Source organism: Phalaenopsis equestris, unplaced genomic scaffold (assembly GCF_001263595.1).
Source record: "Phalaenopsis equestris unplaced genomic scaffold, ASM126359v1 Scaffold000287, whole genome shotgun sequence".
Taxonomy (NCBI): domain Eukaryota; kingdom Viridiplantae; phylum Streptophyta; class Magnoliopsida; order Asparagales; family Orchidaceae; genus Phalaenopsis; species Phalaenopsis equestris.
In genome coordinates this window covers 2,055,453-2,080,076 of record NW_018164729.1, presented here as the reverse complement: position 1 = coordinate 2,080,076, position 24,624 = coordinate 2,055,453, and the positions used below count along the sequence as shown (strand labels likewise).

Sequence of the window (24,624 nt, the reverse complement as noted above, 5' to 3'; positions counted from 1 at the left end):
CTGTCTTCCGCAAATCCGATGATCTCCCGCGATCTGGCCATCTCCCGCGATCTAGCGATCTCCCACAAATCCAGCAATCACCCGCTGCGCCGACGATCTCCCGCTTCTCCCGCGATCTCTCGCGATTGTCCGCGTCCGATCGTGAGCGCCGACTCTTCTTCCGCGATCGACACAGCCAGTTCCAACCGTGCTCCTCGTCGGCGCAACCTCATCTCTGATCATTCTACTGGCCACCTCTCCTCTCCAATGACTAAGTACGACCATGCCTGCAACTCCTTCACTAGTGATGTCACTTCTAGCCACCCCTCCGTGGTTGGGTCTCCATTGCCCAACAATTCAAACAATAATTATGTCCTCATCACCAGCCACAAACTCACCGGCCATAATTACCTCATATGGTCGCAGTTATTCATGATGTTTATATGCGACAAAGACAAATATGACTTCCTCACTGGTGATGCTCCAGCTCCGATGACGACAAATCCGTCATACAAGACTTGGAAATCCGAGAAAAATATGGTTAATGACCTGACTTGTTAACTCGATGACACTTGATATTGGCGAAAATTTTCTTCTCTATGGCAAGGCTAAAGAAATCTGGGATGCTGCCCGTGAGACCTATTCTAGTGCGGACAATACAAGCGAACTATTTGTTGTTGAGACCGTTCTTCATGACTTTCGTCAAGGTGATCTCTCCGTCATCCAATACTTCAATACTCTTACTTGGTATTGGCAACAACTAGATCTATTCGAGGTGTACCATTGAAAGTGTCCCTAAGACTTTGCCATATTTTGCCAAATCATAGAACAGAAACACATCTTCAAATTTCTTCTCGGTCTCAAATCTGAGTTTGACCAGACTAGCTCACGGATTTTAAATTTGAAACCTCTTCCAACAATTCGTGAAGCTTTCTCCGATATACGTCGCAACGAGAGTCTCCAAAAGGTCATGTTAGGTGCTTCCTTGTCCACTACAGCCCTCGACGGGTCTGCACTTACTGCTCATATTCCATCCACACTGCTCATATTCCATCCACAGACAAAAAAAACCGCCAACGTCAGGGCCGCCCTTGGTGTGAGCACTGCCACCGTTCTGGCCATACTCGGGATACATGTTGGCGGATTCATGGCAAACCCGTCAATGGGAAACCCAAACAGGGTCATCGGGCAGCTGCCACCAGCACCACTGAAGCCTCTCCAGGAATGAGCCCATTCAGCGAAGAACAGATTCATGCCCTCCAGAAGATGCTCGGTCAGTTGTCACCAGTCCAGCCTACTAGTGTGGCATCGGGTGCCACCGACCTTGTTACCTATCAAGGTATTTCCCCATCTGTTTTCGTCTTGGATTCAACCTCTTCTCGCTCCTGGATTGTTGACTTAGGTGCCTCCGATCATATAATCGGGGATGTCTCCTTATTGATGGATTACCGGCCGTGTAATCCGACCCTCACTGTTCGGATTGCTGATGGATCAGCCTCCAAATTTGCTGGTCTTGGTTATGTCCGCATCTCTCCAGATTTATTCCTCACTTCTGTGCTTCATGTTCCTACTTTGGATTGCAATCTGATCTCTATTAGTAAGCTTACTCATGATTGTCATTATGTTGCTAAATTTTTTCCATATGTTTGTGAATGTCAGGAAAGTTGGGGAGGATGATTTGCAGTGCTGAGTTGCGTAGTTGTCTCTATCTCCTCAACAAACCCTCTGTCAGTCTAGTCTTACCCACTGGTTATATTCCAGTATCAAGTCTGTTGTGCTTAAATCTGCTTAGTACATCTGTATTCCATTCCAGCGTTAATAATGATAGTGAAATCATGTTACTTCATTATCGTTTAGGTCATCCTAATTTTATTTACCTGGGAAAACTGTTTTCTCATTTATTTATTAATAAACGTCCTACCTCTTTTAATTGCAAATTTTGTTAACTTGCTAAACACACTCGTACTTCATTTCCTCGATTATCATACAAACCCACTCGTCTCTTTTCTCTGATCCATAGTGACGTTGTCTGGGGTCCTTCTCGTGAAAAAAATATTTCTAGGGCCCAATGGTTCGTATCCTTTATTGATGATCACACACGGGTGATATGAATCTATCTTATGCGTGACAAATCCGAGGTAGGACAAATATTTCGTGCATTCTATTAAATGATACTCACCCAATTTAACACAAAAATCCAGGCTCTCAAAACAGATAATGCACGAGATTTTTTCAACACCTCCCTAGGAACCTTTCTTACTCAATATGGCATCCTTCACCTTAGCACGTGTGTTGATACTACCCACAAAATGGGGTTGCCGAGCGGAAAAATCGTTACTTGTTGGAGGTAGTCCGCTGTCTCATGTTTACCACATCGGTCCCTAAATGTTATTGGGGCGAGACAACATTGACCGCTGCTTACCTCATAAATCGGATGCCCTCTCGTATTATGGGTTTCCGCAGTCCAATTGATGTCCTTCTTCGCTCCTTTCCAAATACCTGTACACTCTATTCAGTTGTCCCTACCAAACTATTTGGTTGCTGCGTCTTTGTTCATATTCACAAACAATACCGCAGTAAATTAGACCCCAAATCTGTCAAATGCATATTCATAGGATATTCGACCAACAAGAAATGCGACAAGTGTTATTGTCCTTCAACTAAAAAAGTCTATAATTCTATGGATGTCACCTTTTTTGAGCATCAATTATACTACAAAGGATCTGTCATTCAGGGGGAGAGTAGTCGTAGTGAACATCCAATTGATGTCCTTCTTAGCTCCTTTCCAAATACCTGTATACTCTCTTCAGTTGTCCCTACCAAACTATTTGGTTGCTCAGTCTTTGTTCATATTCACAAACAATACCGTAGTAAATTAGACCCCAAATCTGTCAAATGCATATTCATAGGGTATTCGACCAACAAGAAAGACTACAAGTGTTATTGTCCTTCAACTAAAAAGGTCTATAATTCTATGGATGTCACCTTTTTTGAGCATCAATTATACTACCAACGGTCTGTCATTCAGGGGGAGAGTAGTTGTAGTGAACAACAGCCCTGTGTTCCTTTATCAACTGGCACGGGTCCCTCACCGACTGTCAAACCTCCTCCATCTCCTATTCAACCTCCTCAGTCTACACAACCCACACCTTCTCCTATTCAACCTCCTCAGTCTACACAACCCAATCCTCAAGAACTTCGGGTTTATACAAGACGAAACAGAACTGCTGAAAGAATAGAGAACCGAACACCGCTTCCAGCTGCTGTCCAAGAATCTAATCCGACTCCAAAATCCTCTGAAACTCACTCAAGTACGGAATCTATAGACACTAGTGATTATGAGCTTACCCCGCCTGCGCAAGTTTCATATGAGAGGTTATCTCCTTCCTATCATGCATTTGTAACTGCTATTGACAGCATAAAGGTTCCGAATTCTATTAAGGAAGCTCTCTCACACCCGAAATGGTGAAAATCTATGAATGAAGAAGTTGCTGCACTAGAAAAGAGTGGAACGTGGATTGTGTCTGATTTGCCCAAGGATACGAGACCATTAGGATGCAGATGGTTATTTACAATCAAATGTAAGGCAGACGGGCAGACGGAAGGGTTAAAAGCCCGACTGGTTACAAAAGGTTATACTCAGTCATACAGAATTGATAATCATACGGAATTGACTACCAAGAGACATTTGCCCCAGTAGCCAAACTGAACTCCATTAGAATCCTACTCTCAATTGCAGCAAACCGAGACTGGACCCTTATGCAACTTGATGTAAAAAATGCATTCCTTAATGTAGATCTTGAAGAGGATGTATACATGGATTTAACGCCTGGTCTTGAAGGTTTCTTCCCTAGTGGCAAAGTATGCAAGCTCCAGAAGTCTCTGTATGGTCTCAAACAATCTCCCCGTGCTTGGTTTGCCCGATTCACTAATTCAGTAATCAAGTCAAGTGCGGTTATACTCATACTCAAAGCCAGACTGATCATACAATGTTCACAAAAAGATCCGAGAAGAATATTGCTGTACTTATTATGTATGTTGATGACATCATTCTTTCCGGTGATCAGACTGAAGAATTGACAAAGCTGAAGAAGTTTCTAACCCATGAATTCAAAATCAAGGACCTCGGAGACTTGAAGTTCTTCTTGGGAATGAAAGTTGCAAGATCCAAAATGGGGATAGCCGTAACTCAAAGGAAGTACACATTGGACCTATTTGAAAGAAACTGGTATGCTTGGATGCAAACCAATAGATACTCCAATAGATCCGCATAAAAAGATTGAAATGGAGAATGATAGTTTACCTGTCGACAAAGGACGATATCAGCGACTTGTTGGAAGACTTATTTACTTATCCCACACCAGACTAGACATAAATTTTTCAGTAAGTATAGTAAGTCAATTCATGAACTGTCTTACTGAGGAACATATGAGAGCTGTTAACCTTATCTTAAGATACTTAAAGATTACACCTGGGAAAGGATTATTATTCAAAAGTAATGATAGTCAAAAGGTAGAAGTCTTTACTGATGCTGACTGGGCAGGAGATTTATCCACCCGACGATCAACCTCTGGGTATTGCTCGTATGTATGCGGCAATCTAGTGACATGGAGAAGCAAGAAGCAATCGGTGGTATCTCGGTGTAGTGCAGAAGCAGAATACAGAGCACTGACGCTTGGTATCTTTGAAGGAATGTGGATCAAAAGATTTCGCAAGGTGCTTGGAATTATGAGAGAAAATTCTATCAAGATGTTCTGTGACAATCAAGCTGCAATCAGTATCACAAAGAGTCCTGTTCATCATGACCGAACAAAACACGTTGAGATTGATCGGAACTTCATTTCAGAGAAGGTGGACAATAGAATCATTGAATTGGTCTATACTCCTTCTAGAGACCAAACCGCAGACATTCTCACCACGGCTCTCCTTAACCAAGGCTCTTCCTAAGTCTAGTTTTGATGAGCTAACCAACAAATTGGGCATGTACAATCTGTACAACTCACCTTGAGGGGAAGTGTGAAATTACGTTCATTATTATTATTTACTTTAATTTTATTTAGTACTTGCTATATTTAGTCATAGTATAAAAAGGGTAATTCCTTAATTATAGGTATTTATGTTTATTCCATAATTATAGGAATTACTTGATTGTAGGAAGATTTATTTTCTCTTTTTATCTCTTGTACTCGCCTATTTATAGGTGAATTATCTATGTATTCATTGAGAACAAAATTATTCAAAATTCACAGTTACTAATTGCACTCGCATGTTAATTTTGATTATAAAGATTATAGTTGTTGATTATTCTCTTATTTGTTTTAGTACTGTGGTACAACCTTTTATTATTGTCTGATTAGGTGTGAAAAAGGGTTTATTAGTGGTTGTTTTCATTGCTCTATAGTATTATATTGTTTGATACTCATGGTCTGTTTAATCAAAGAAGCACTAGCTTTACTTTACCTTAATTGACACGGGATCAAGAGCAAGGCGATTTGTCTTGTAATGCGGCTGTTTAGCGGGCATGAAATATTTATGAGATTGCTATATGGTCATTCCACATAGTATAATGTTAGTACTTATTTGTTAGGCCTGTTATTTTTTAGCCATGATTGTTGTGGGATAGTTTAGTGCTACATGTGATGGCCGTAGGACTTTTTGAGTCATGCCTATCTATAAGTCTGTGATGTACTATTTGAATCTGTTGATATGATTATAGTTAATTCGAGGTAAGCTTGTGCTTAATGATACCTTAGTTCCCTGGACTCTTGTGAGCAATTGTTTTGGACTTGTTAGTGTGTGGTGATTGTGATGAATACTCCTGAAACTTGTTAGTTGATAACTTGATTTGTTTTTTGTAATCGTGGTGAGCAAGTTGCGACTTGTTGTTTCCTCTATAGTGTAATGCTTTGTTTGTATAAGAATTTGTAGGAGAAATGATTGTGTTGATTGATCATAAGCTTAGAGTGGTATGTAAACAACACTGTACCTCAGTTTGTTGCCTTAGGTCTTTTTACGATTGCTTATTGAATGAGATTTCTCATTGTGAACATTTTCATTTTTTTTCTTTGATTGCGTCGCGTTCTTGTAGAACATCCTTTTTTTATGTCTTGATTTGTGGAAAATGGAACCTAACTTTGTGCAAGTTTTTCTTCATGCATGCGAGGTATGATGGTTCTTACCCTGTGCTTATGATGCATTAATGATGTGATGTTTGGATGTAGAATTGATGTGCAATAAACTCTGTATTTCCTTTTGTTGCTTTTATTTATGAGTAAGTGATTATGGATTCTCACACTCCACTAATTTGTGTATTTTTAAAAACCAATCTTGATATGAAAAATATGCTTTGTGTCGACATATGCCTTAAGTTTATATTTCTTAATTTGTTTGTTGTTGGTTTAAATTTCGAGAATGGTTTTTTTAAGTGGGGAGAATATAAGAACTAGTTAAAAAAAGACATTTATTTGAATTAAACCACCCAACCCGGTTTAATCCCTCGTCCCCTCACCTTATAAACCTCCATTCGGGGTTTTAGGGCATGAGGGAGAAAACGAGTGGATCTGAAAATGATCCGTGGGGTGGGTGACTGAGAGTGACCGAGAGGAGAGCGACAAAGCACATGCAAACTGTCTTTTCTTGTGCATTAGAGGTTGATCTAGGCTTGTCAGTGTGAGCAAGGGGAATTGTCAGTCATGCAATCGACGACTTGGATGACTTCAACGACTTGACAAGACTATTTGAGGATGCCTAGGGAAGAGGAGGGAGAAAGATTTGCCATCTTTTTCTTCTTCTTCTTCTCCTTCTCCTGCCCACTTTATCATCATCACTTTTGTCTTCTTATAAGTTGGGTACTTAGGATACCAGAGTTAACCCAAATCACAATGGAAACACAAATATTATTGTTGAAATTCAAATAGGTTACAATTATGCTTCACAACATAAACAATACAAACATGCAAATGGAAAGGTCAACTGCGACACTAAGAAAAATAAGAAATGAAGTAACAAAAACACACAAATGACTATCTCTAGGAAAAGCGGCAGTTTTGGCAAGACTACAAGGGAGCGTTGGTAGGGATGGAAGATGACGACCAACAAGTGATGGTAGTGCCGGGAATGGTGAACACTGATAGGAAGAGGGTCTGGTTGGCAACATGGAAGTCTCAGGTGGCTTGAGAGGGGCTGCGGTGGCCATGGACAACAACAAACTTGTGGTGGTGGGCTAGAAGACAACAAGAACAGGTGTCCAAAGGTTGGACAACAACTGGATGGGCTGAGGGTGGACCAGATAGTTGCAGGAACTGGCGTCGGTGGGCTGGGCAGATGCAGGTACTGGCCCTGGAGGGGCTGGTGGCAGCAAGAACTGAGCTGGAAGGGCTTAGCGGCAGCAGGAAAGAGCTCGAAGGCCTAGACGACGGTGGGAGGATTGTTGGAAGGTGGCTTGCGACTATTGAAAGGGGGCTGGAGGCCTGGAAGACAACAAAGGAAATGGTTTGTGGCTGCTGGAAGGATAAATATCTCGTCGAAGTCGAGCTACAGCCGAAACACCAACTAAACCCTTGGAGACGGTCACCACCTCGAACGAGTTACAACCGGAGCATCTTCTCATCGTTGGGTACAACCCCTGGAGGGGAAGAAGGAATTAAAAGCAGCAACTGAAACCAACAATCATCCAATACCTTCTACCCTAGATAAACACAACATAATATAAATGATCCTAGCTCAAAGATATAGGAAGAAATTTGAAATTGGAATAGAAGTGGAATGTGGTAGAAAAGTTTGTCAATGAATAGAGAGGAATTGAAATTGGAAAAAATAAAAATAGAAAAGGGGATAAAATAGGTAAGCAATATAATAGGAAGGAATTGGAATTGAATAGAGATATGAAATGAGATGGAATACAAAAGGAGAGGGGGAGGGAAGGGCTGGCCCGCGGTACTTTAGAAGCTACAACACCGCGTCTGCAACATTATGCCAACTTTAGTATCGAGGATCAATAAGCTCCTGCGTTAATCTCCTGGGGTTGGGGTAGCTTCGATCTCATTAGTCAAAGCTTTTAGAGCAGAAAAAAATTGTTCGGGGTGGCTTGGGTTGGGTTGGATGCTAGGAAATCTTAGGATAGGACTAGAGTTGGGTTGGGCTAGATGCTAGGAAATCCTAGGATAGGGCTAGGGTTGGGTTGGACTAGCTCATATATTAAATGATACCAGAGTTAATCTAAACCACAATTGAAATACATATATTATTGCTGAAATTCAAATAGGTTACAACGATTTCTGAACATAAATAATACAAACATGCAAACGGAAAAGACAACGACGACGCTTCGAAAATAAGAAAGGAAGTAAAAAAACACATAAACAACTCTCTCTAAGGGAAAGCTACGGTTCGGGTAGTACTAGAAGGGAGCATCAGTAAGCCTCGAAGATAACGACTAGTAAGTGGTGGCAGTGCTGGGAATGGTGTACAACGATAGAATGAGGGTTGGATGTCTGGTCAGCAATTGAGACAAATCAGGAGGCCTGTGTGGTGGCTGGAAGGGGACTGGTGAGGAGGACAAGAACATGTGTCAGATGTTGGACAACAACTGGATAAGGTGAGGGTTGAGTGGACAATCCGCATGAACCGGTGCTGGTGGGTTGAGTAGCAGCAAGAAGGAACCCTGGATGGGCTGGCGACAACAAGAACTAGCCTCGAAGGGCTTGGCGGTAACAGGAAAGGGCCCGGAGGCCTGGACGACTTTGGGAAGATGGCTGAAAGGTGGCTTGCGCTGCTAGAAGTGGGCTGGAGGCCTGGACGACAACAAAGAAGATGATTTGCCGCTATTGGAAGCAGGATCGAAGGGGACTGCAGAAGGATAAATGTCTCGTCGGGGTCGAGCTATTACCGGAACACCACCTGGACCCTTGAAGACGGTCATCGCGGGCTAGTAAGCTCTCACGTCAATCTCCTGGGGTTGGGGGGCTTCATCCTCATTTGTCAAAGCTTTTAGAGAGGAAAAAATTTGGTGGGATGGCTTGGGTATGGACGGATGCTAGGAAACTCTAGGATATGCATAAGGTTGGGCTAGCTCAGATACAAATATTATTGCTGAAATTCAAATATGTTACAATGACGACTTCTCAACATAACAATACAAACATGCAAACGGAAATGACAACAACGACGTTGTGAAAAATAAGGAAGCAACACAAAACACATAAACAGTTCTCTCTAGAGGGGAACGACAGCTCCACAAGACTAGAAGGGAGCTGCGGTAGGGTTGGAAGATGACTGTTACTAAATGGTTGCGATACTGGGAATGATAGACAACAATAGGAAGAGGGCTGGAGGTATGGTCGACAACATGGAAGGGTTGGGAGGCCTGTGTGGTGGCTAGAAGGGGACTGGAAAGGTGTTGTGATGGCTATGGAGAGCAGCAGGCAGGTGGTGATGGGCTAGATGGTAGTAGGAACAAGTTTGTAGAGGCTGGACACCAGTTGGACAAGGTGAGGGTGGACTGGACAACCGCAGGAGTAGGTGCCGATCAGTCGGGCAACATAAAAAATAGATCCTGGAAGGGCTTGTGACAACAAGAACTGACTTGGAAGGGGCTTGGCGGCAACAAGAAAGAGGTCGGCGGCTTGGACTGCGGCTGGAAAGTGACTTGCGGCTGCTGGAAGGGGGCTAGAGGCCTGGAAGTCAGTAGAGAAGATGGTTTGCGGCTGCTGGAAGTGGGGTTAGAGTGGGCTACGAATAGATAAATGCCTCATTGTGGTCGAGCTATTGCCAGAGCACCACCTGGTCCCTTGTAGACGGTCACCACCTTGGACGAGTTACAGCCGCGACAGCTTCTCGTCGTCGGGTACAACCTTCAGAGGGGAAGAACACTTCAAAGGCAGCAATTAAAATTAATAATCATCCAAAAACCTCAAAACCTTGGCAAACACATTATAATATAAATGATCCTTGCACAAAAAAGGAAGGAATTTAAAATTGAGATAGTAGTGGTAGGTGGTAGAAATGGTCGACAATGAATACAAAGGATTTAGAATTGGAAAGAAGTAGAAATAGGAAAAGGGATAGAAAAAGCAAGCAAGATAATCTGAAGGAATTGAAATTGGAAAGAAATATGAAAGATGATAGATTAGGATAGGAGAGGGGGAGGGAAGGGCTGACCCGCAATACTGCAACATCTACAACTCCGCGCCCTCGACACTATAGCAGCTACAGTATCGTGGGTCGGTAAGCCCCCGTGTCACGTAAATTTTAACCCTATGATTTATCTCTTCTATGTATGTATGCTTTCATGTGATTATAGATATTTATATAAATTATCAAGTAAATTTTTTGTAGACATTTTAAAAAGGTAAAGAAAGAAATTGAATCTAATTTAATCTTTAATTCATATTAATTATAAAATAATTATAAGAATACTCTTTGATGAGTGGACTGGGTTATGAATGCAGCATTTGAACTTTCTTTTTTAAGTTCAGAACAAAATAATATAATTCAAATTTCTTATTTAAATTTTAAAAATAATATCATTATGATTTGTTGCCTGATTCAAGTTATTTTATCAAATTATTCTATATAAAATGTAAGCACATTTGGAAATATGAGAGTTTATATTTATTATTAATTATAGAGATTATTTTATAAATAATAATAATAACAATAACAAAGCCTTAATTCCACTACATGGGGTTGGCTACATGATTTCTTTTTCTCCATTGCGTCCAATTTAGTGTCCTATTTAGTGTCATTATTATTAATTATAGAAGATCGATGTCTTGATCGATATATTGTGGCTTGTGATTTTTTTGTAGGTGAATTTTTGCTGAATAAGGGATGAACATGCCCTTCTTTGTTATGCGTGTATCCCTTACTATTTTGGTGTGCTCTGCTTGTAAATTGTTACAGATGTGCTCATTTAGTCATTATTACGATCATATTGATGTGATGTGATTCTTAGCTCAAGCTTTATTTGTTGATTAATGCATTTTTTTCTGATATATCCAATTGACTTTCATTATTACACTATTTATTAGTTGCATGTTACTACTTCACAATATAGTTGATTAAAGTTATTCTTTTGTAATTATATATTTTTATACTATAAATGATCATACAAGCAATAATTCTCCTAATAATTTATTGATTGTCTATTCATAATACACATGATTGTTTTAATAATATGTATGTCGGTATTAAATCATTTTGGATATTGGCTAGCCGGTCTGATGAGTCCACAGAGTGACAATGCCACAAAAAAATTATTGAATTTTCTTGCAATTGGTGCATACCTTTCTCAATTTCAGGGTGTTGTCGTAAATTGATTCTAAATGTATCTGTGTGCGCGTGCGCGTGCGCGTGCGCGTGTGCTTGTGTGCGGGTATATTTCTCTATTTCAGGGTGTCGTAGTAAACTAACTCTAAACATATGTGTGTGTGTCTGTGTGCGTGCAGACAGGTGGAGGCAGATTCGTGGGCGCGCATGCGCATGCGCGTGCTTGTGTGTGTTTGAAGAGATCAATATATTATTAAAGAGTTTTCTTATAGAACATAAATATGAGCTAAATTTCTGTGGATATGTCGGCATGTGGATATAACAACCATTTGTTTTTATCTATTTCTTTTTTAGGGCATTTACATGCAGAACACCCCAAGCATTGCTATCTACCAATCAAACACCCTTTTTCATCAATTTTTCAAATTCTCACTCAAATATCAAAGTTCATGATAAAATGCTAACCCCATGTTTTTCATTTTTATCAAATTCTCAATGGTTTGATTGTGGTACGCATAAATGCATCAGTTTAGTGTTTTAGGTGCTTAATTTGTAAATTTCAATGTTTCGGGTGCTTTTTATGTAATTATGCCTTAATTTTTTATTTTTTGTTGAGCATTGTTAGATAAATTGTAATTAGAGAAATCTCGTTTTTTGCATATTCTTTAGAAATCTTATAATATAATAATATTTTATTCACGCCCTTTTCTTTGCTCATATTTATGCCTCGTGCCTTGTTGTTTATTCTTTTGCTTTTATCTACTGTTTTTGTTTCCGACAAACCCACACCTTAAATTTTTGAATTTTAGTTTGATAGATATGCATTGGGAACGAGCTTTTTATACTCGTGCTTGAGATGTAGCATTGATGAGGGGTATGGTTAGGACCATGTAATTGGATTTAATTGTGTATTTATGTTTTTTTTTTGGGTATCCTGGTAGATAGATGTAAAAATTTTGGATTTAGATGGGTATGATATCATTGGTGGTAATTATTATTGAAATCAAGTTTATGTTGATTTAAATCATTGCTAAATTTTTATCTCACACTTTCCTGCTAGGTTTTATAAATTTCTTGCATTGCTCGACAGGCAGATTGTGACAGGGTTGCCCATTCTTGGTGTATGATAGTCTTTTCTTTTGCATTTCTTGATATTCTTAGGGTAAACATAACAAATTCTTAATATTATTGCATAGGATTTTACCTGTGTTAACTATTGATTTCTATATTAAAAAAGATACCAGGTCTGATTGCAGTGAGATAAATCAACTTACAAAACAATCTGTAATAACTACAGAAATCCTAAAAACTTCTTCTTCATTTACTGTATTTTGTCTGTCAGCAGGTTTACCACCAAAAAAACCAATAATTTTTAGAAGAATAGTATCATATTTTTTTCGAAGCAAAATTTTTTTGGTTGTAGGCAAATTAAATTCCTTGAAAGTATGTGGGGCAACCTAGATATCTGGTTATAAAGCATTTTTTGTGGGTAGATTATCATTTACATGGACTTTCATAATAATGTACTTGATATAGTATATTTAATAAGGGTATTGTGATCTATAGTGCTTTTATGAAGGTTAAATTCAACAAGAAATTTGCAACATTCATATAATCAAACTTAAAACTTTTACTTAATCCCCATAGACAGCCTTGTTAAATTCGGGGACTTTGGTCTCTTGCATAGTATGGTAGTTGCTTTATATTGAAGGTTTTAGTGAGGCTTCCATAGAGAAAGATTTTACTCACATTCATTTGTATTAATTTTCAACCTTGATTGATGATAACAGTGATGCGGGAGCTCTTGTGCGTCCTGCTACCAGCTATAGTCTAAATAGTAAGATTTTGGCGGACGTTATGTTGCTCGATTACTGGATTCCATAATCCCGCAGAGGATTTTGTCCTTTCGCAACTTTAGCATGGATTTTTTCCTTTTCTAGCATATTTCCAATTTCTTTATTTCTAATTAGGTTATTTTCAATTAAGGAATTTTTATATTTTTTGTATTGTCTGTTTGAGATATTAGCTTTGGTTTTGTGTGTTTTGCAGGTTGTATTCTTTGTTTTCTATCTTAAGAGGTGTTGGATCCTCTTTCTTTTGCTAGTGGCGTGTGTCTATATATTTGATTAGAAATATGTGTTGAAATCGCCATTTTGCCATTCGACCCACCTTTTTTTAGTTGGACAGCCGTTGAACTCCAATATGCTGTCTAATACCTGATTTCACCTTTTTATCCCCTTTCAAACGCTGTCAGTCATCCCTATTCTCCTTATACGATTCCACAATCATCTCCCCATGAAATGCGCTTCCTAAACATCTTCTTGGAGCCCTTGAATGGTGTCATCCTGCTAGCTTGTCTCTCGTGGATTCAAATTAAAGGAGTCGTTGAATCATTAGCATCTCTTCTCTGTCGGCTTTTGACGTCTTTTTTTTTCTTTATCACTATCCACTTCTATATTGTCCAGTTTTATAATTGCTTCTTACTTAGTGAAAGAGATAATATTCACATTCATCTGTATTAATTTTCAACCTTGATTGATTATAAAAGACAAGAATTTTTGCTAAGTTAAGCTTGATATCTATGGAGAATTTGTCAAAAATAGTTGATTCCATAAAATTGAGTAAAACCTTGGGCAAACATGTTGGTGTTATATCTATCAACAAAGCCACCAAGATAAAATTTCTAATTGGTGTATCAAAATTAGGGGTGTGTGGGGTTCATTTGGGTAATCTCACTGAGATCGGTTGATGCATAAATATTTTCTAGAAAACAAGCGATAGTAGTTGTCATCATTTGGTTAGACTAATGAAGACATACTTTGAATGCAGTAAACCGACGTATAATAACTCTCTAGGTTCAATCCTATGAGAAATTTTCTTATGATATTCATTTTTTGATGGTCTAAATTTGTCAATTTGGGCAAAGTTTGATGGACTAACAAGGGATTCAATCTCACCAACTGAGAAGAAATGTTGCAGGCTTACCCATGAAGGTAGTTTATGTATGGAGCAAAACTTTTATCTTTATATGTGACATCGATTTCAACAACAACAACAACAACAACAACAACAACAAAGCCTTAATCCCACTATGTGGGGTCGGCTACATGAATCCTTTTTCTCCATTGCGTCCTATTTAGTATCATATTTTCATTTAGTTCTAGTAAATTAAGATCATTTTTAATACAATAAGCCCAAGTCTTCCTAGGTCTACCTCTGCCTTTCTTAACACAAGTCGAATCTAAAACATCTACTCTCCTAATCGGATCATCTAATGGTCGACGTTTAATATGACCAAACCATCTAAGACGACTTTCTCTAATTTTGTCTGTCACAGGAGCTACACCAACCCTATCACGAATATATTCATAAAAAATAATCTTTTGAAGAGACTTTGAATTTACCTGCGTATGACTTCTTACATTCGATCTCTATTCTTCCCAGGCCTTTATCTGGCAAAAAATAATCAAAATGGTCGACGTTTAATGTGACATCGATTTCAACATGGTAAAAAAATAATCTTTTGAAGAGACTTTGAATTTACCTGCGTATGACTTCTTACATTCGATCTCTATTCTTCCCAGGCCTTTATCTAAAAAAAAGTTAATTGTTGGGACTAAGATTGTTATTGAGTTTATAATTTTTAATGCTGTTGACGTCTGTCACTATTGATTCTCGTGAAGGATTAGAGCTGTTTTCTTTATCAGTTTATAGTTTTTTTAATTGTTTAGAATGCAAGTTATTTTTTTCTTTCTGTCTCATTCACACGCTAAAAAGAGGTTTCTGCTTATTTCTTTCTACACAGGTCGTTGTCAGTGACCATGGAATGACTCTGAGAGGAAATCATGGAGGATCGTCTAATGAGGAAACAGATTCTCTTGTTCTTCTTGTCGATCTATGGTCTGAAAGTCCCATCTTCCCACTCAGCATGAATAATGAAGTTTTTCAAGTAACCAGCAAATTGTGCACCCTTTATTTCACTTTCACTGTTTAAAAACTTCCCAGGACAATTTGTGGATTTCTCTAAAAAAATGAAATCGATCAAGATCATTGAATTTCATAATTGATTAAGCTAGTTCTAATAAAATAGAATAAATGGCATGCTGATAATTTAAGAGAGCTCCTGAAGTTCTATTTTCTAGTGAAGGTTGACACAGTATTGCATTCTCATTTACTCCATTATTGAAAAAAGAATAAAAAATTAATGGGGTGAAACATTTCAATCATTTGTTATTCCGTATTTTGAGTAACTGCTGATATTAGTGAAGGAAGATTCATTACAAATCTTACCCCGGTCCTATGGAAGAATAGTTGAATATCCGAACAAGATCTTAGGAAGTGGCTTTTAAATGAAAATAGGTACTTTGGGCCTTAAATATATATAAATAGTGGGGAAGGATTTACATGCGTGCTACATAACTCATTTGTATTTATATACCTAGCACATAAATTTTAATATTTATATATATGACACTCAAATATTTTAACATCAGATCAAAATACCATTATTGATTTCTTTTTGGTAAAGTGAAATACATCCTTTCATCCTAAGATTTTGATTTGATTCCAGTGCTAAAGTTTTATGTATTTAAGTATCAATCTTTAGATTTTAAATATGTAAATTCATAAGAATTGTGTGGTATGCTTATAAAGTTTCCTTAAATTTATAATTGGGCTTATTTTTTTCCATTATGAGGCTAGTTTGGAAATTAATGGTTGCTTAAGCTTTTAAAAGTAGATGCAAATTTTAAATTGTTGGTATGGAGACCAAATCTCATTGACCCTTGGCTATATGCTTCATTCGTCACCATCTTAATTACATCACTCTTGGGACTTTATTATATCTTGTCTTGCCACAAATAAAAAAACTATCCTTAATCAAGTAAACACCTAACAACATGAAAATGAAGAATGATGCATGAATAATAGTTGGATAATTAAAGAGAAAGTAACATAAAATGTTTCTAATTGAATTTCTTAACTATTCAAATCTTATTAAAAATAGTCCCTTAGCTTCTTAAATTAGATTCAAAATAATCCAATAGTGGGATTATTTTGGATCATATATGAGGAGTTAGGGGACTAAAATATATTTATTGTCTGGGACTAAAATGAATTCATACAAATAGTCCATTGGTGTCTTTGACCTTTTCTCCTTTGGTAACTAGATTAGTCAAGTTTTCTCGGATGATGTTTATAGTGACAACTAGTAGCCGGGACAACAAAAAGGAAATCAAGTTGCTAAATTTTTTATCAAAGCTTAACTAATTGATTTTTTTATTTAGATTGATTGATATTCAAAATGATGGCCTTAAGATTAGTGAACCGTGTTTTTTTTTGTCAGTAGGGCACATTTTTAGTTTTGAGGAGTGAAATCTTGTCATTATTCTGTCTATCAGGAAGGACGGAAATCATACAGCTAAATTAGGAGCTTCCTTATTTAAATTATTTCCAATGTCTTTATTATGATTTATTTCCGTTTTAGCTGAGTATTTAGATTAGGAATATATATTATTACGTTACCTAAAATAGATTATGCACTTTATTTTGTACCTAAAACAGATTGCAAGATTATTATTTAAAGGAATGAAATCAAAGGAAAGGACATCGAGCCTATTCAGAATTCAGTCTGTTTTTCTCAAAACTTTGACATGGTTTCAAAGCTATTTTTTTGCCCTGACCACCGATAATTGTTGAAGGACCGTCAAGGCTCCCTTCCCACCGGCCTTCTTTCGGGAAGGGGGGAACTATTTCTTTACCTTGATTCGCCCATCTAAGAATTTTCGTTCGCTGCGACTGCTTCATCCGCCTTTGATTCGCCTTCTTCCATCTGCCGAGTCTGGTTCTGTCTCCCGCGTTTGATTCCAGCTGCGATCTGCGATCCTGTCCATTTGTTATTTTGTCTGCGATTCAAGTCTCATCCGCAATCTGCGATCTCATTCACTTCATTCGCGTTGTCCGATTAAGATCATCTTCGCTAGGCATCGCTGATTCTGTGGCATCTTCGACTGCTTCTTACGCTTCACTCCTTCCGCTTAAGCTTCGGCTTTAGCACTCATTCTTAGATCAATGACTTCAGCTTCGACAAAACATAAATCTTAGGTTTCGACACTCTCAGGCTTCGGCACCCTCGGGCTTCGACACTCTTCGACACTCTTTGGCTTCGACACTCCCAGACTTCGTCACTCTTGGGCTTCAACACTCATTGCTTGAGGATTTTTGGTCCTGACAATATTATCAGTTTCTTGTTGGCAAATTGATGCTTCTTGATTAGTCAACATCAATTTGATAGGGGATGTCAATCAGGAAGGACGGAAATCAGACAACTAAATTTGGAGTTTTCTATAATTAGGAGCTTCCTTATTTAAATTATTTCCAATATTTTTATTATGATTTTTTTCCCTTTTAGCTGAATATTTAGATTAGGAATATATATCATTAAGTTACCTAAAATAGATTATGCTTTATTTCGTACCTAAAATAGATTGTAAGATTATTATTTAATGGAATGAAAGCAAAGGGAAAAGACATCGAGCCGATTCAGAATTCAACCAGTTTTTCTCAAAACTTTGACACATTCTACTGCTTCTTTAAGGAAAAGTGACCAAATGAAATAATTGTGCTGCGACTATTGCAATTTTTTTATACATAAACTGTATTGATCTTCAGGTGGATGTTGCTCCAACTTTGGCCCTTCTATTTGGTGTCCCAATTCCAAAGGACAATGTTGGCGTATTGCTCATTGAAGCTTTTAATTCACTGGAAGGTGAAAAACTTGATAAATTTCATTTTATGATATTGGTTTAATTTGCCATTGGACACCTGTTTTATGATAAATTATTTATGGATGTGTAAATCATAATTTTTTTTATGAATTAAGAATTAAGAAATATATTTTTTTTCATTTTCCAAAATTTTTCTATTCGTCTCGTGTTTACACATTATTCAAAGTATATTGCATTGTTGATTTTTTTTTGATGGCATGAAGGCTATGTCTATTCTAGTTTGATTTTGACATTATTCACAATTAAAAAAGTTCAATATCTTATAAATGTATCTAATTTCACCCAAATACTTAAAAAATTATAGAATGAATTGCTCGAAGGATTGGGTTGACCATGAAATTTTTTATGTTTAAAAATGTTTTTCTCTTGTCCAAAATTATGAATTTGATTGCACGTTCAGTTTGAGCTACCAAATCCATTATTGTGGTATTTGCATTTAAAGCAACTATATTTATCTCCATTATTTTAATAACCACATGCAAAATGATAGTAATTAGATTCATATTTTAGGCTAAAATTTTTAGTCAATATATAAAAAGTAATTGTGCTCAAATTTCTTGACTTGATACTCTTCTTTTATTTATATTAAATGCATAACTAGAAACCATAAACTGTTAAACACCATACTAAAACCATGCAACTTAAGCACGTGTGTGTTTTCAAGCGTTTTTCGATCTAAACAACAGCCTGATCAGTAGGTTTAGTCCATCTATGATTTTCTTTTTTTCAGAAAATTATTAAATGGAGCCATCATAATATTAGCCATTAAAGAATTGTGGGTAAAAATTTGGTAGGTCACGAAAACTTTGAATATCATGCTTATCTGTTGGTTTTGTACGATCATTAATCACGTAGACCTTATCAATATTAATAGACAATCAATCTCCAGTTACAACAAATCTTAAAAACAAAAATTACAGGTGCAGTCATGAAGTGATATTTCTATAGATTCAAATACTACTTTTCTGCTTGCAAATCCCAAGTACTCTCTTATGATGCATCAAATGCTCTTCTTATGTATATTTATAAATTTAAATATCAACATTGTTAACAATAAGAAATTTTCAAATAAAGGGACGCACGTCATTCTTCATTGGCCTCATAGAAGTGGCGGACATAAAGTCCGGCACCTGAGTATTCTTTATAATGCGGGATGTCCACTGCACGGGAGTTTCTGTGACGGAAGCGGGATTCCGCTTTGTGTTGTTGTGTATTTCATTATATTTCTTGAATGAAGAATTGGAGCTTATCAAGTGTTCTGCTGTTGCAAATCTTGAACATATTATGCGGGAAGAGCTCATTTCTTTTTTTGCGCTCATAATATATATGAAAACTAAGGATGTAATCTCATGAAGAAATCACATTCAGTTTGAATCAGAGTTTATTTCATTATTTAGAAGGCAAAACGTAGAGAAAGTTGTCGTTTATTGAGTTACTTGAAAATCCTTGTTTAATTTTATTAAACTACTTGCTGTTACATCAGTTTCATTTTCTGAACTCAGATGAGCATAAATTGCGAGCCTTGGAACTGAATTCCTGGCAACTGATAAGATTGCTGCAAGTTCATCTGCCTCACTTACTTTGCCAAGAACTGAGAGACAGCGCTAGTAGTGACCAAGCCCTACAATCTAAAGAGTTCTTGGGTAACATTAGGGAGAAGCTGCATCATTTGTACTCTAAAGCTAAGGCTGCTCATAAACTCTGGAAACTTAGCGAGCATGACTCCAGCAGGACGTAAGATCAGAGATTCAGACTTGGCCATTTCAATAATCATGATTAATTTTCATTCAAATTGGCCTTTATTTGCAGATTTGCGAATAGCACCAACTTCAATGCTGCAGTTGCAGCGTATTATGATTTTTTAAGATGTGGGAGTGAGTGGCTGTCACATAAAGCAACTGATGTAATTTTCTTTTTGGGGCATTTACATACATAGCACACAATTCTTATTTGTTTACATATCTCACATCTAAACTTTCATATTTACACACGTACACTTTTAATATCACATAAAAAATAGAACTATTGTTACTTTGTAACAGTGAAATACACTTTTTCATGCATAGGTTTAAAGCACCGTAGTGTTATGTATGTAAAAATGGAAGTTTAGGTGTCAGATTTGTAAATACATCAAAATTATTTGCTATGTATGTAAATTTTTCTTTCCTTTTTTACGTTTTCTTTCCAAGTTTCTATGAAGTTCTAAACTTGTTATGCACCTCCTGTCTTTAAATGAGATAGATTTGGCTCACATCTATGCAGAAACCTATCAGGTGGATTCTGTCTGGCGTTGTCATTTTGCTGCTGTCATCTGTTTTATTGCTGTATATTTTGTTTCTCCAATTCAAAGACCATGAGATAGAAATAAAATTCAGTTCTGCCTTGAAAAACTGTAACTTGATGTGGCATTTGGATGAGGCTTTTGTTTCCATTGGAACCTTTCTTCATATTTTCAGTCTTGGTGCAAGTTCCATGGTGGAGGAAGAGCAATACACGTGGCACTTTTTGACATCAACTCTGTTCTCTATTCTTTTCTACATGACCATCTTGCCCTTGCTTAAGGAGCGAAAAACAGTTTCAGTCGAAATGAATAAGGAGGAAAAACTTGATTTCAATCTGTCACTGACAAGTCGTGCTCGTGCTGCTAGAGGTGCCATCAATGTGATTTTCGTGAAACCTTTTCAAACTTATTACCAGATATATTCGTTAATGATTGTTCTGATTTGTGGAAGTATTTTAAGGGGTTGGCATCAAGGAGGTGTAAACTGGGCTCATCTTCCTGATATATCGAAGTGGCTGGAGCAAGCCGGTTCTTCCACCATGAAGGCCCTTGAGATAACATCTTTACTCTCGCTCATGATGTTAAGTTTATTTGCCCTTAGTTTACTAAAGTCGAGGACTAGATACATATGTATAGCTTCTCTTGGCATCATAGTTTTGGGGTTCCTTGTCTTACTGCATATCATAGAGAATCGACCTATAAATCATTCGAATTCAATAGTTCAGATATTTTATTTCAGTTCTGGCTTCTTGGTGTTTGGAACATTCATGATTTCGCCTTGGATAATGCCTCTTCATTGCCACAAAAATATTTTCCCGAAAAAGAGTTCAGGTTCTCATTCTAGTGATTTGGATATTGATGGTACTTTAGTGGGAGTACAAAACTCGCTTTACCTGATTGGAGTAATGAATGTCTCATCCTGGTGCCTTTTACAGCTTCTTCTGCAACAACCAGTCAATGCTGTCCCTATATTGCTGATTTTTGTGCGCACAATGGCCAGTGTGATCTATTTTTCAGCCGGACAACATAGGCAATTGGTCGAGGTTGGGTTAGGTTTATTTATTTCCTTTTTTTTTTTTGGGACCACTCAATTCCTATGTATTTACATATGTAACAACTTAACTTTATTTCTTACATTAATATCACTCAAATCTGTCGCAACACATCAAATATACTGCCTTTTTAAAATTTAAAAGGTGAAATACACCTTTTCATGCATTTATAATGTGGCATGTATTCAAAATTTGAAGTTTAGATTTTAGATATGTAAATACATAGGATTAAGTGGTATGTAAGTATATCTTCTTCTTTTTTTTTTTTTTTTCTCGTGGCAAACGTGATCAAATCAAAAGTTATTGAATTTTAATCGAGTATTCATCTTTACTATCAATTATTTCCATTTGGAACTAGTTCTTTTGAATGTAGTATATGCACTTTGCATGAAATACTATAGTCTATGCACTTTGCATGAAATTTTAAGAAAGATGATTCATCATTTCTTTTATCCTTTATTTGATTTACACTAAATATAATGGTGTTTAACATGATTTATTACTGAGAAAATATTGCAGGACTTTTTTGTTATTAAAAGATACATTATCATGCATTATACCAAAGATTGGTATATGAAGTTGATGTCCGCTTTTCTATATTAGTTTGGAAATTTTGAGAATTTTATTTTCTACGAGTCTCTGTTTGTTTGATTTTTAAATTCTAATGATAGCCTATAGAAACCAAAAACAATATTTTTTCCATTTTCATATTGTGAAAGCTACAGTATTTCAAAGGTGAGTTGGGTTGGTCTGCGTCATGATATGATGTGTATTTTGAGGAATTGGCAAAACCTATTTTAGCCACTGTGAAATAGGACGAGGAAAAAAAAAGATGAATGCAAAAAACACATTTTATGTAGGTTCACCCAATAGATGGCTACTTTTTGTTGTTGTTTCTGCAAATTATATTATGATTTGATTTTGGAGAATTACAAGCATAAGATGGCCGCCCCCTCTTCATAAAGAAAATCCACTGTTCTTACAAACATAATAAAATTTTCAAAAAAGACCTTAATGAAATTAACCCGCACATTTTGCTTAAAAACTAAATAACCCACAAATAAAATTAATTTGGTTTGTGACTTGCGACTAAGTTTGCCTCGAACATTTTTTTATAGGCTACAAGTTTAGGATCCAAAACAGAACGGTCTGAAATAGGTCTTGGGCTAGTGAGCACTAGAAAATTTGATTTTTTTTCTTTTTTTATTTAGAATTATATTTGGTTGACACGCTTTATGGCATTACCAATTACATCCTTAGAAACAAACCAGTAATGGCTGTTATGATGAGGTGAAGAGCCTATTGGCTATAAATATTGTGCATGCAATGACCATAATCCAATGGCTTTCGTCTGAATTTCAAATTTTCATGCAAAATTAGTAAGAGTTGTCTTTTTTATGTTGCATTTAGCTCTGTTATACCTGACAAACTTGGTTTCATCATTGATAGAACTTTGACATGATCATGATGGCATTCTCTTTATTGCTTTATTTAGCTTTTGTTGCTTTTAGTGTTAATTGAGCTATATCTATTTTATTGCCCACAGGTCGCTGCCATATACTTCTTAGGAATGGCTGGCCATTTTTCTATGGGAAATAGCAATACCTTGGCGACCATTGATGTTGCTGGGGCTTTCATAGTAATTAACTTTTATTAATTTGTGTATTTTATTTAACAAATTTTATTAAATTTTATTTTGTACCTCAAACTATGTTTTTGATCAGCATGCATTCTAAACTGTGGTCAGGGTGTCTCAAGCTACTCGATCGTATTTCCAAGCATACTGATGTTCATTATCACCTTTTCGTCTCCAATTTTATCGTATCTTAGCATGGTGGTAAGCATATCTACGAAGAACATTATGAATCTCTCTTTGTCGGCAAGTCCCGATCTGAGCCGGCTACTCAAACTGTTGATTGCTTTTCCTTGTTTGCTTCCCTTGGTCCTTAACTCCGCTGTTTTGGTGGCATTTACCATTATATTGTTGGTTATGAGAAATCATTTATTTGTTTGGAGCGTATTCTCTCCCAAGTAAGTTGATTGTTTTTTGTTCGAGAATTACCACACATGCAGATAAAATTTCCCTTTCTAGAAGTATGCCTATATGATTGCTAATTGAGGCTAATATTTTGATTCAAACCTATGATGCATTTTTCTGCTTAAGGATGGCCTTCAAAATGAGAGACGTGTCATAATGTTTCTTTGATTTTTTGCAGGGGATCATTTTAGTTCCAAAGTCTATAAAAGTCTCTATTTTGTCCCTAAGTTGTTTTAGTGGTGGTTAAATTAATCCTTTTTGGTGACTTTTTAGCCCTTAAAAAAAATAGTATGGGGACTAATTTGCTACTTTTATAGGCTCTTAGCCGGGGACTATTTTGACACTACTCTCAAATATTATGCAATGCATTGTACTAGAGCTGTTATGAGCAGTGGACGAAGATACTTTTATACTGGAATGTAAATGCGAGTTTTAATATCATCTATTTGATGAAACCATGATTGTAGCCCCTTGCACTTAACAATATTTTTCTTTCATTTAGGTTGATTAGATGCTATTTTAGTTAAGGAAAAATTTTCTGGCCGGACTCCTGATGTAGCTCTACGTGCAGACTCCAATAATATACCTCCACGTGTGCTAGATTGTGGGGGTTATTTCGGGGTTATTGAGGTAGAACCGCGGAGGTTATTTAGGAGTTGTTTTGGGGTTATTTCATGGTTATTTAAGAGAAACCTATATATTTCACTTCAATAACCCAGACCCACCCCAAAATAACATCCGTGGTTCCACTTCAATAACTATGAAATAGCATCGCAGATGTTATTTCGAGATTATTGAAGTAGAATATATGTGTTTCTCTTCAATAACCATGAAATAACCCAGAAATAACCTCCACGGTGTTATTTCGGGGAGTTTATTTCTGGGTTAATAAAGTGGAATCACATAGGTTATTTTAGGGTTATTGTGGAGTCTACGGTTTCACTTTAATATTTTGTAGGTGGCCCGATATAGCACACATGCGATATATTGCTAGGAGTCCGCATGTAGAGCCACGTCTGGAGTCCGGCAGAAAATTTTTTCTTTTGTCAAAGTTAAACTGTCAATGAAATGAGTGAGTTCAAAAAAAAGAAAAAACCCATCAAAGCTAACTGGAAAGAAAGGAAATGAGAATCCATTTGATGTGATTAGAGGAGCACCCTAGGAGTCCTCATTTAAGACATTTTGTTTTGAGTTGGATAAATTTTGGAGAGTAAATATATA

At 36.9% G+C, this 24,624-nt stretch overlaps 1 protein-coding gene across 5 annotated transcripts in view; it reads left to right on the top strand.

Annotated features, from left to right (window-relative positions):
* LOC110024982 (GPI ethanolamine phosphate transferase 2) overlaps nucleotides 1-24,624 on the top strand; it is a 56,103-nt gene that overhangs the window by 29,104 nt on the left and 2,375 nt on the right. For 2 of the 5 annotated variants that reach the window (XM_020725199.1, XM_020725198.1), the window contains 7 exons: nucleotides 15,053-15,196; nucleotides 17,917-18,013; nucleotides 19,535-19,766; nucleotides 19,842-19,935; nucleotides 20,295-21,356; nucleotides 22,912-23,004; nucleotides 23,113-23,396. In XM_020725199.1, the coding sequence (XP_020580858.1) occupies nucleotides 15,053-15,196; nucleotides 17,917-18,013; nucleotides 19,535-19,766; nucleotides 19,842-19,935; nucleotides 20,295-21,356; nucleotides 22,912-23,004; nucleotides 23,113-23,396 (2,006 nt within the window). Of the gene's footprint in view, nucleotides 1-15,052; nucleotides 15,197-17,916; nucleotides 18,014-19,534; nucleotides 19,767-19,841; nucleotides 19,936-20,294; nucleotides 21,362-22,911; nucleotides 23,005-23,112; nucleotides 23,397-24,624 lie in introns of those variants that run through there. The other 3 variants (XR_002294067.1, XM_020725200.1, XM_020725201.1) reach the window with 3 other exon arrangements.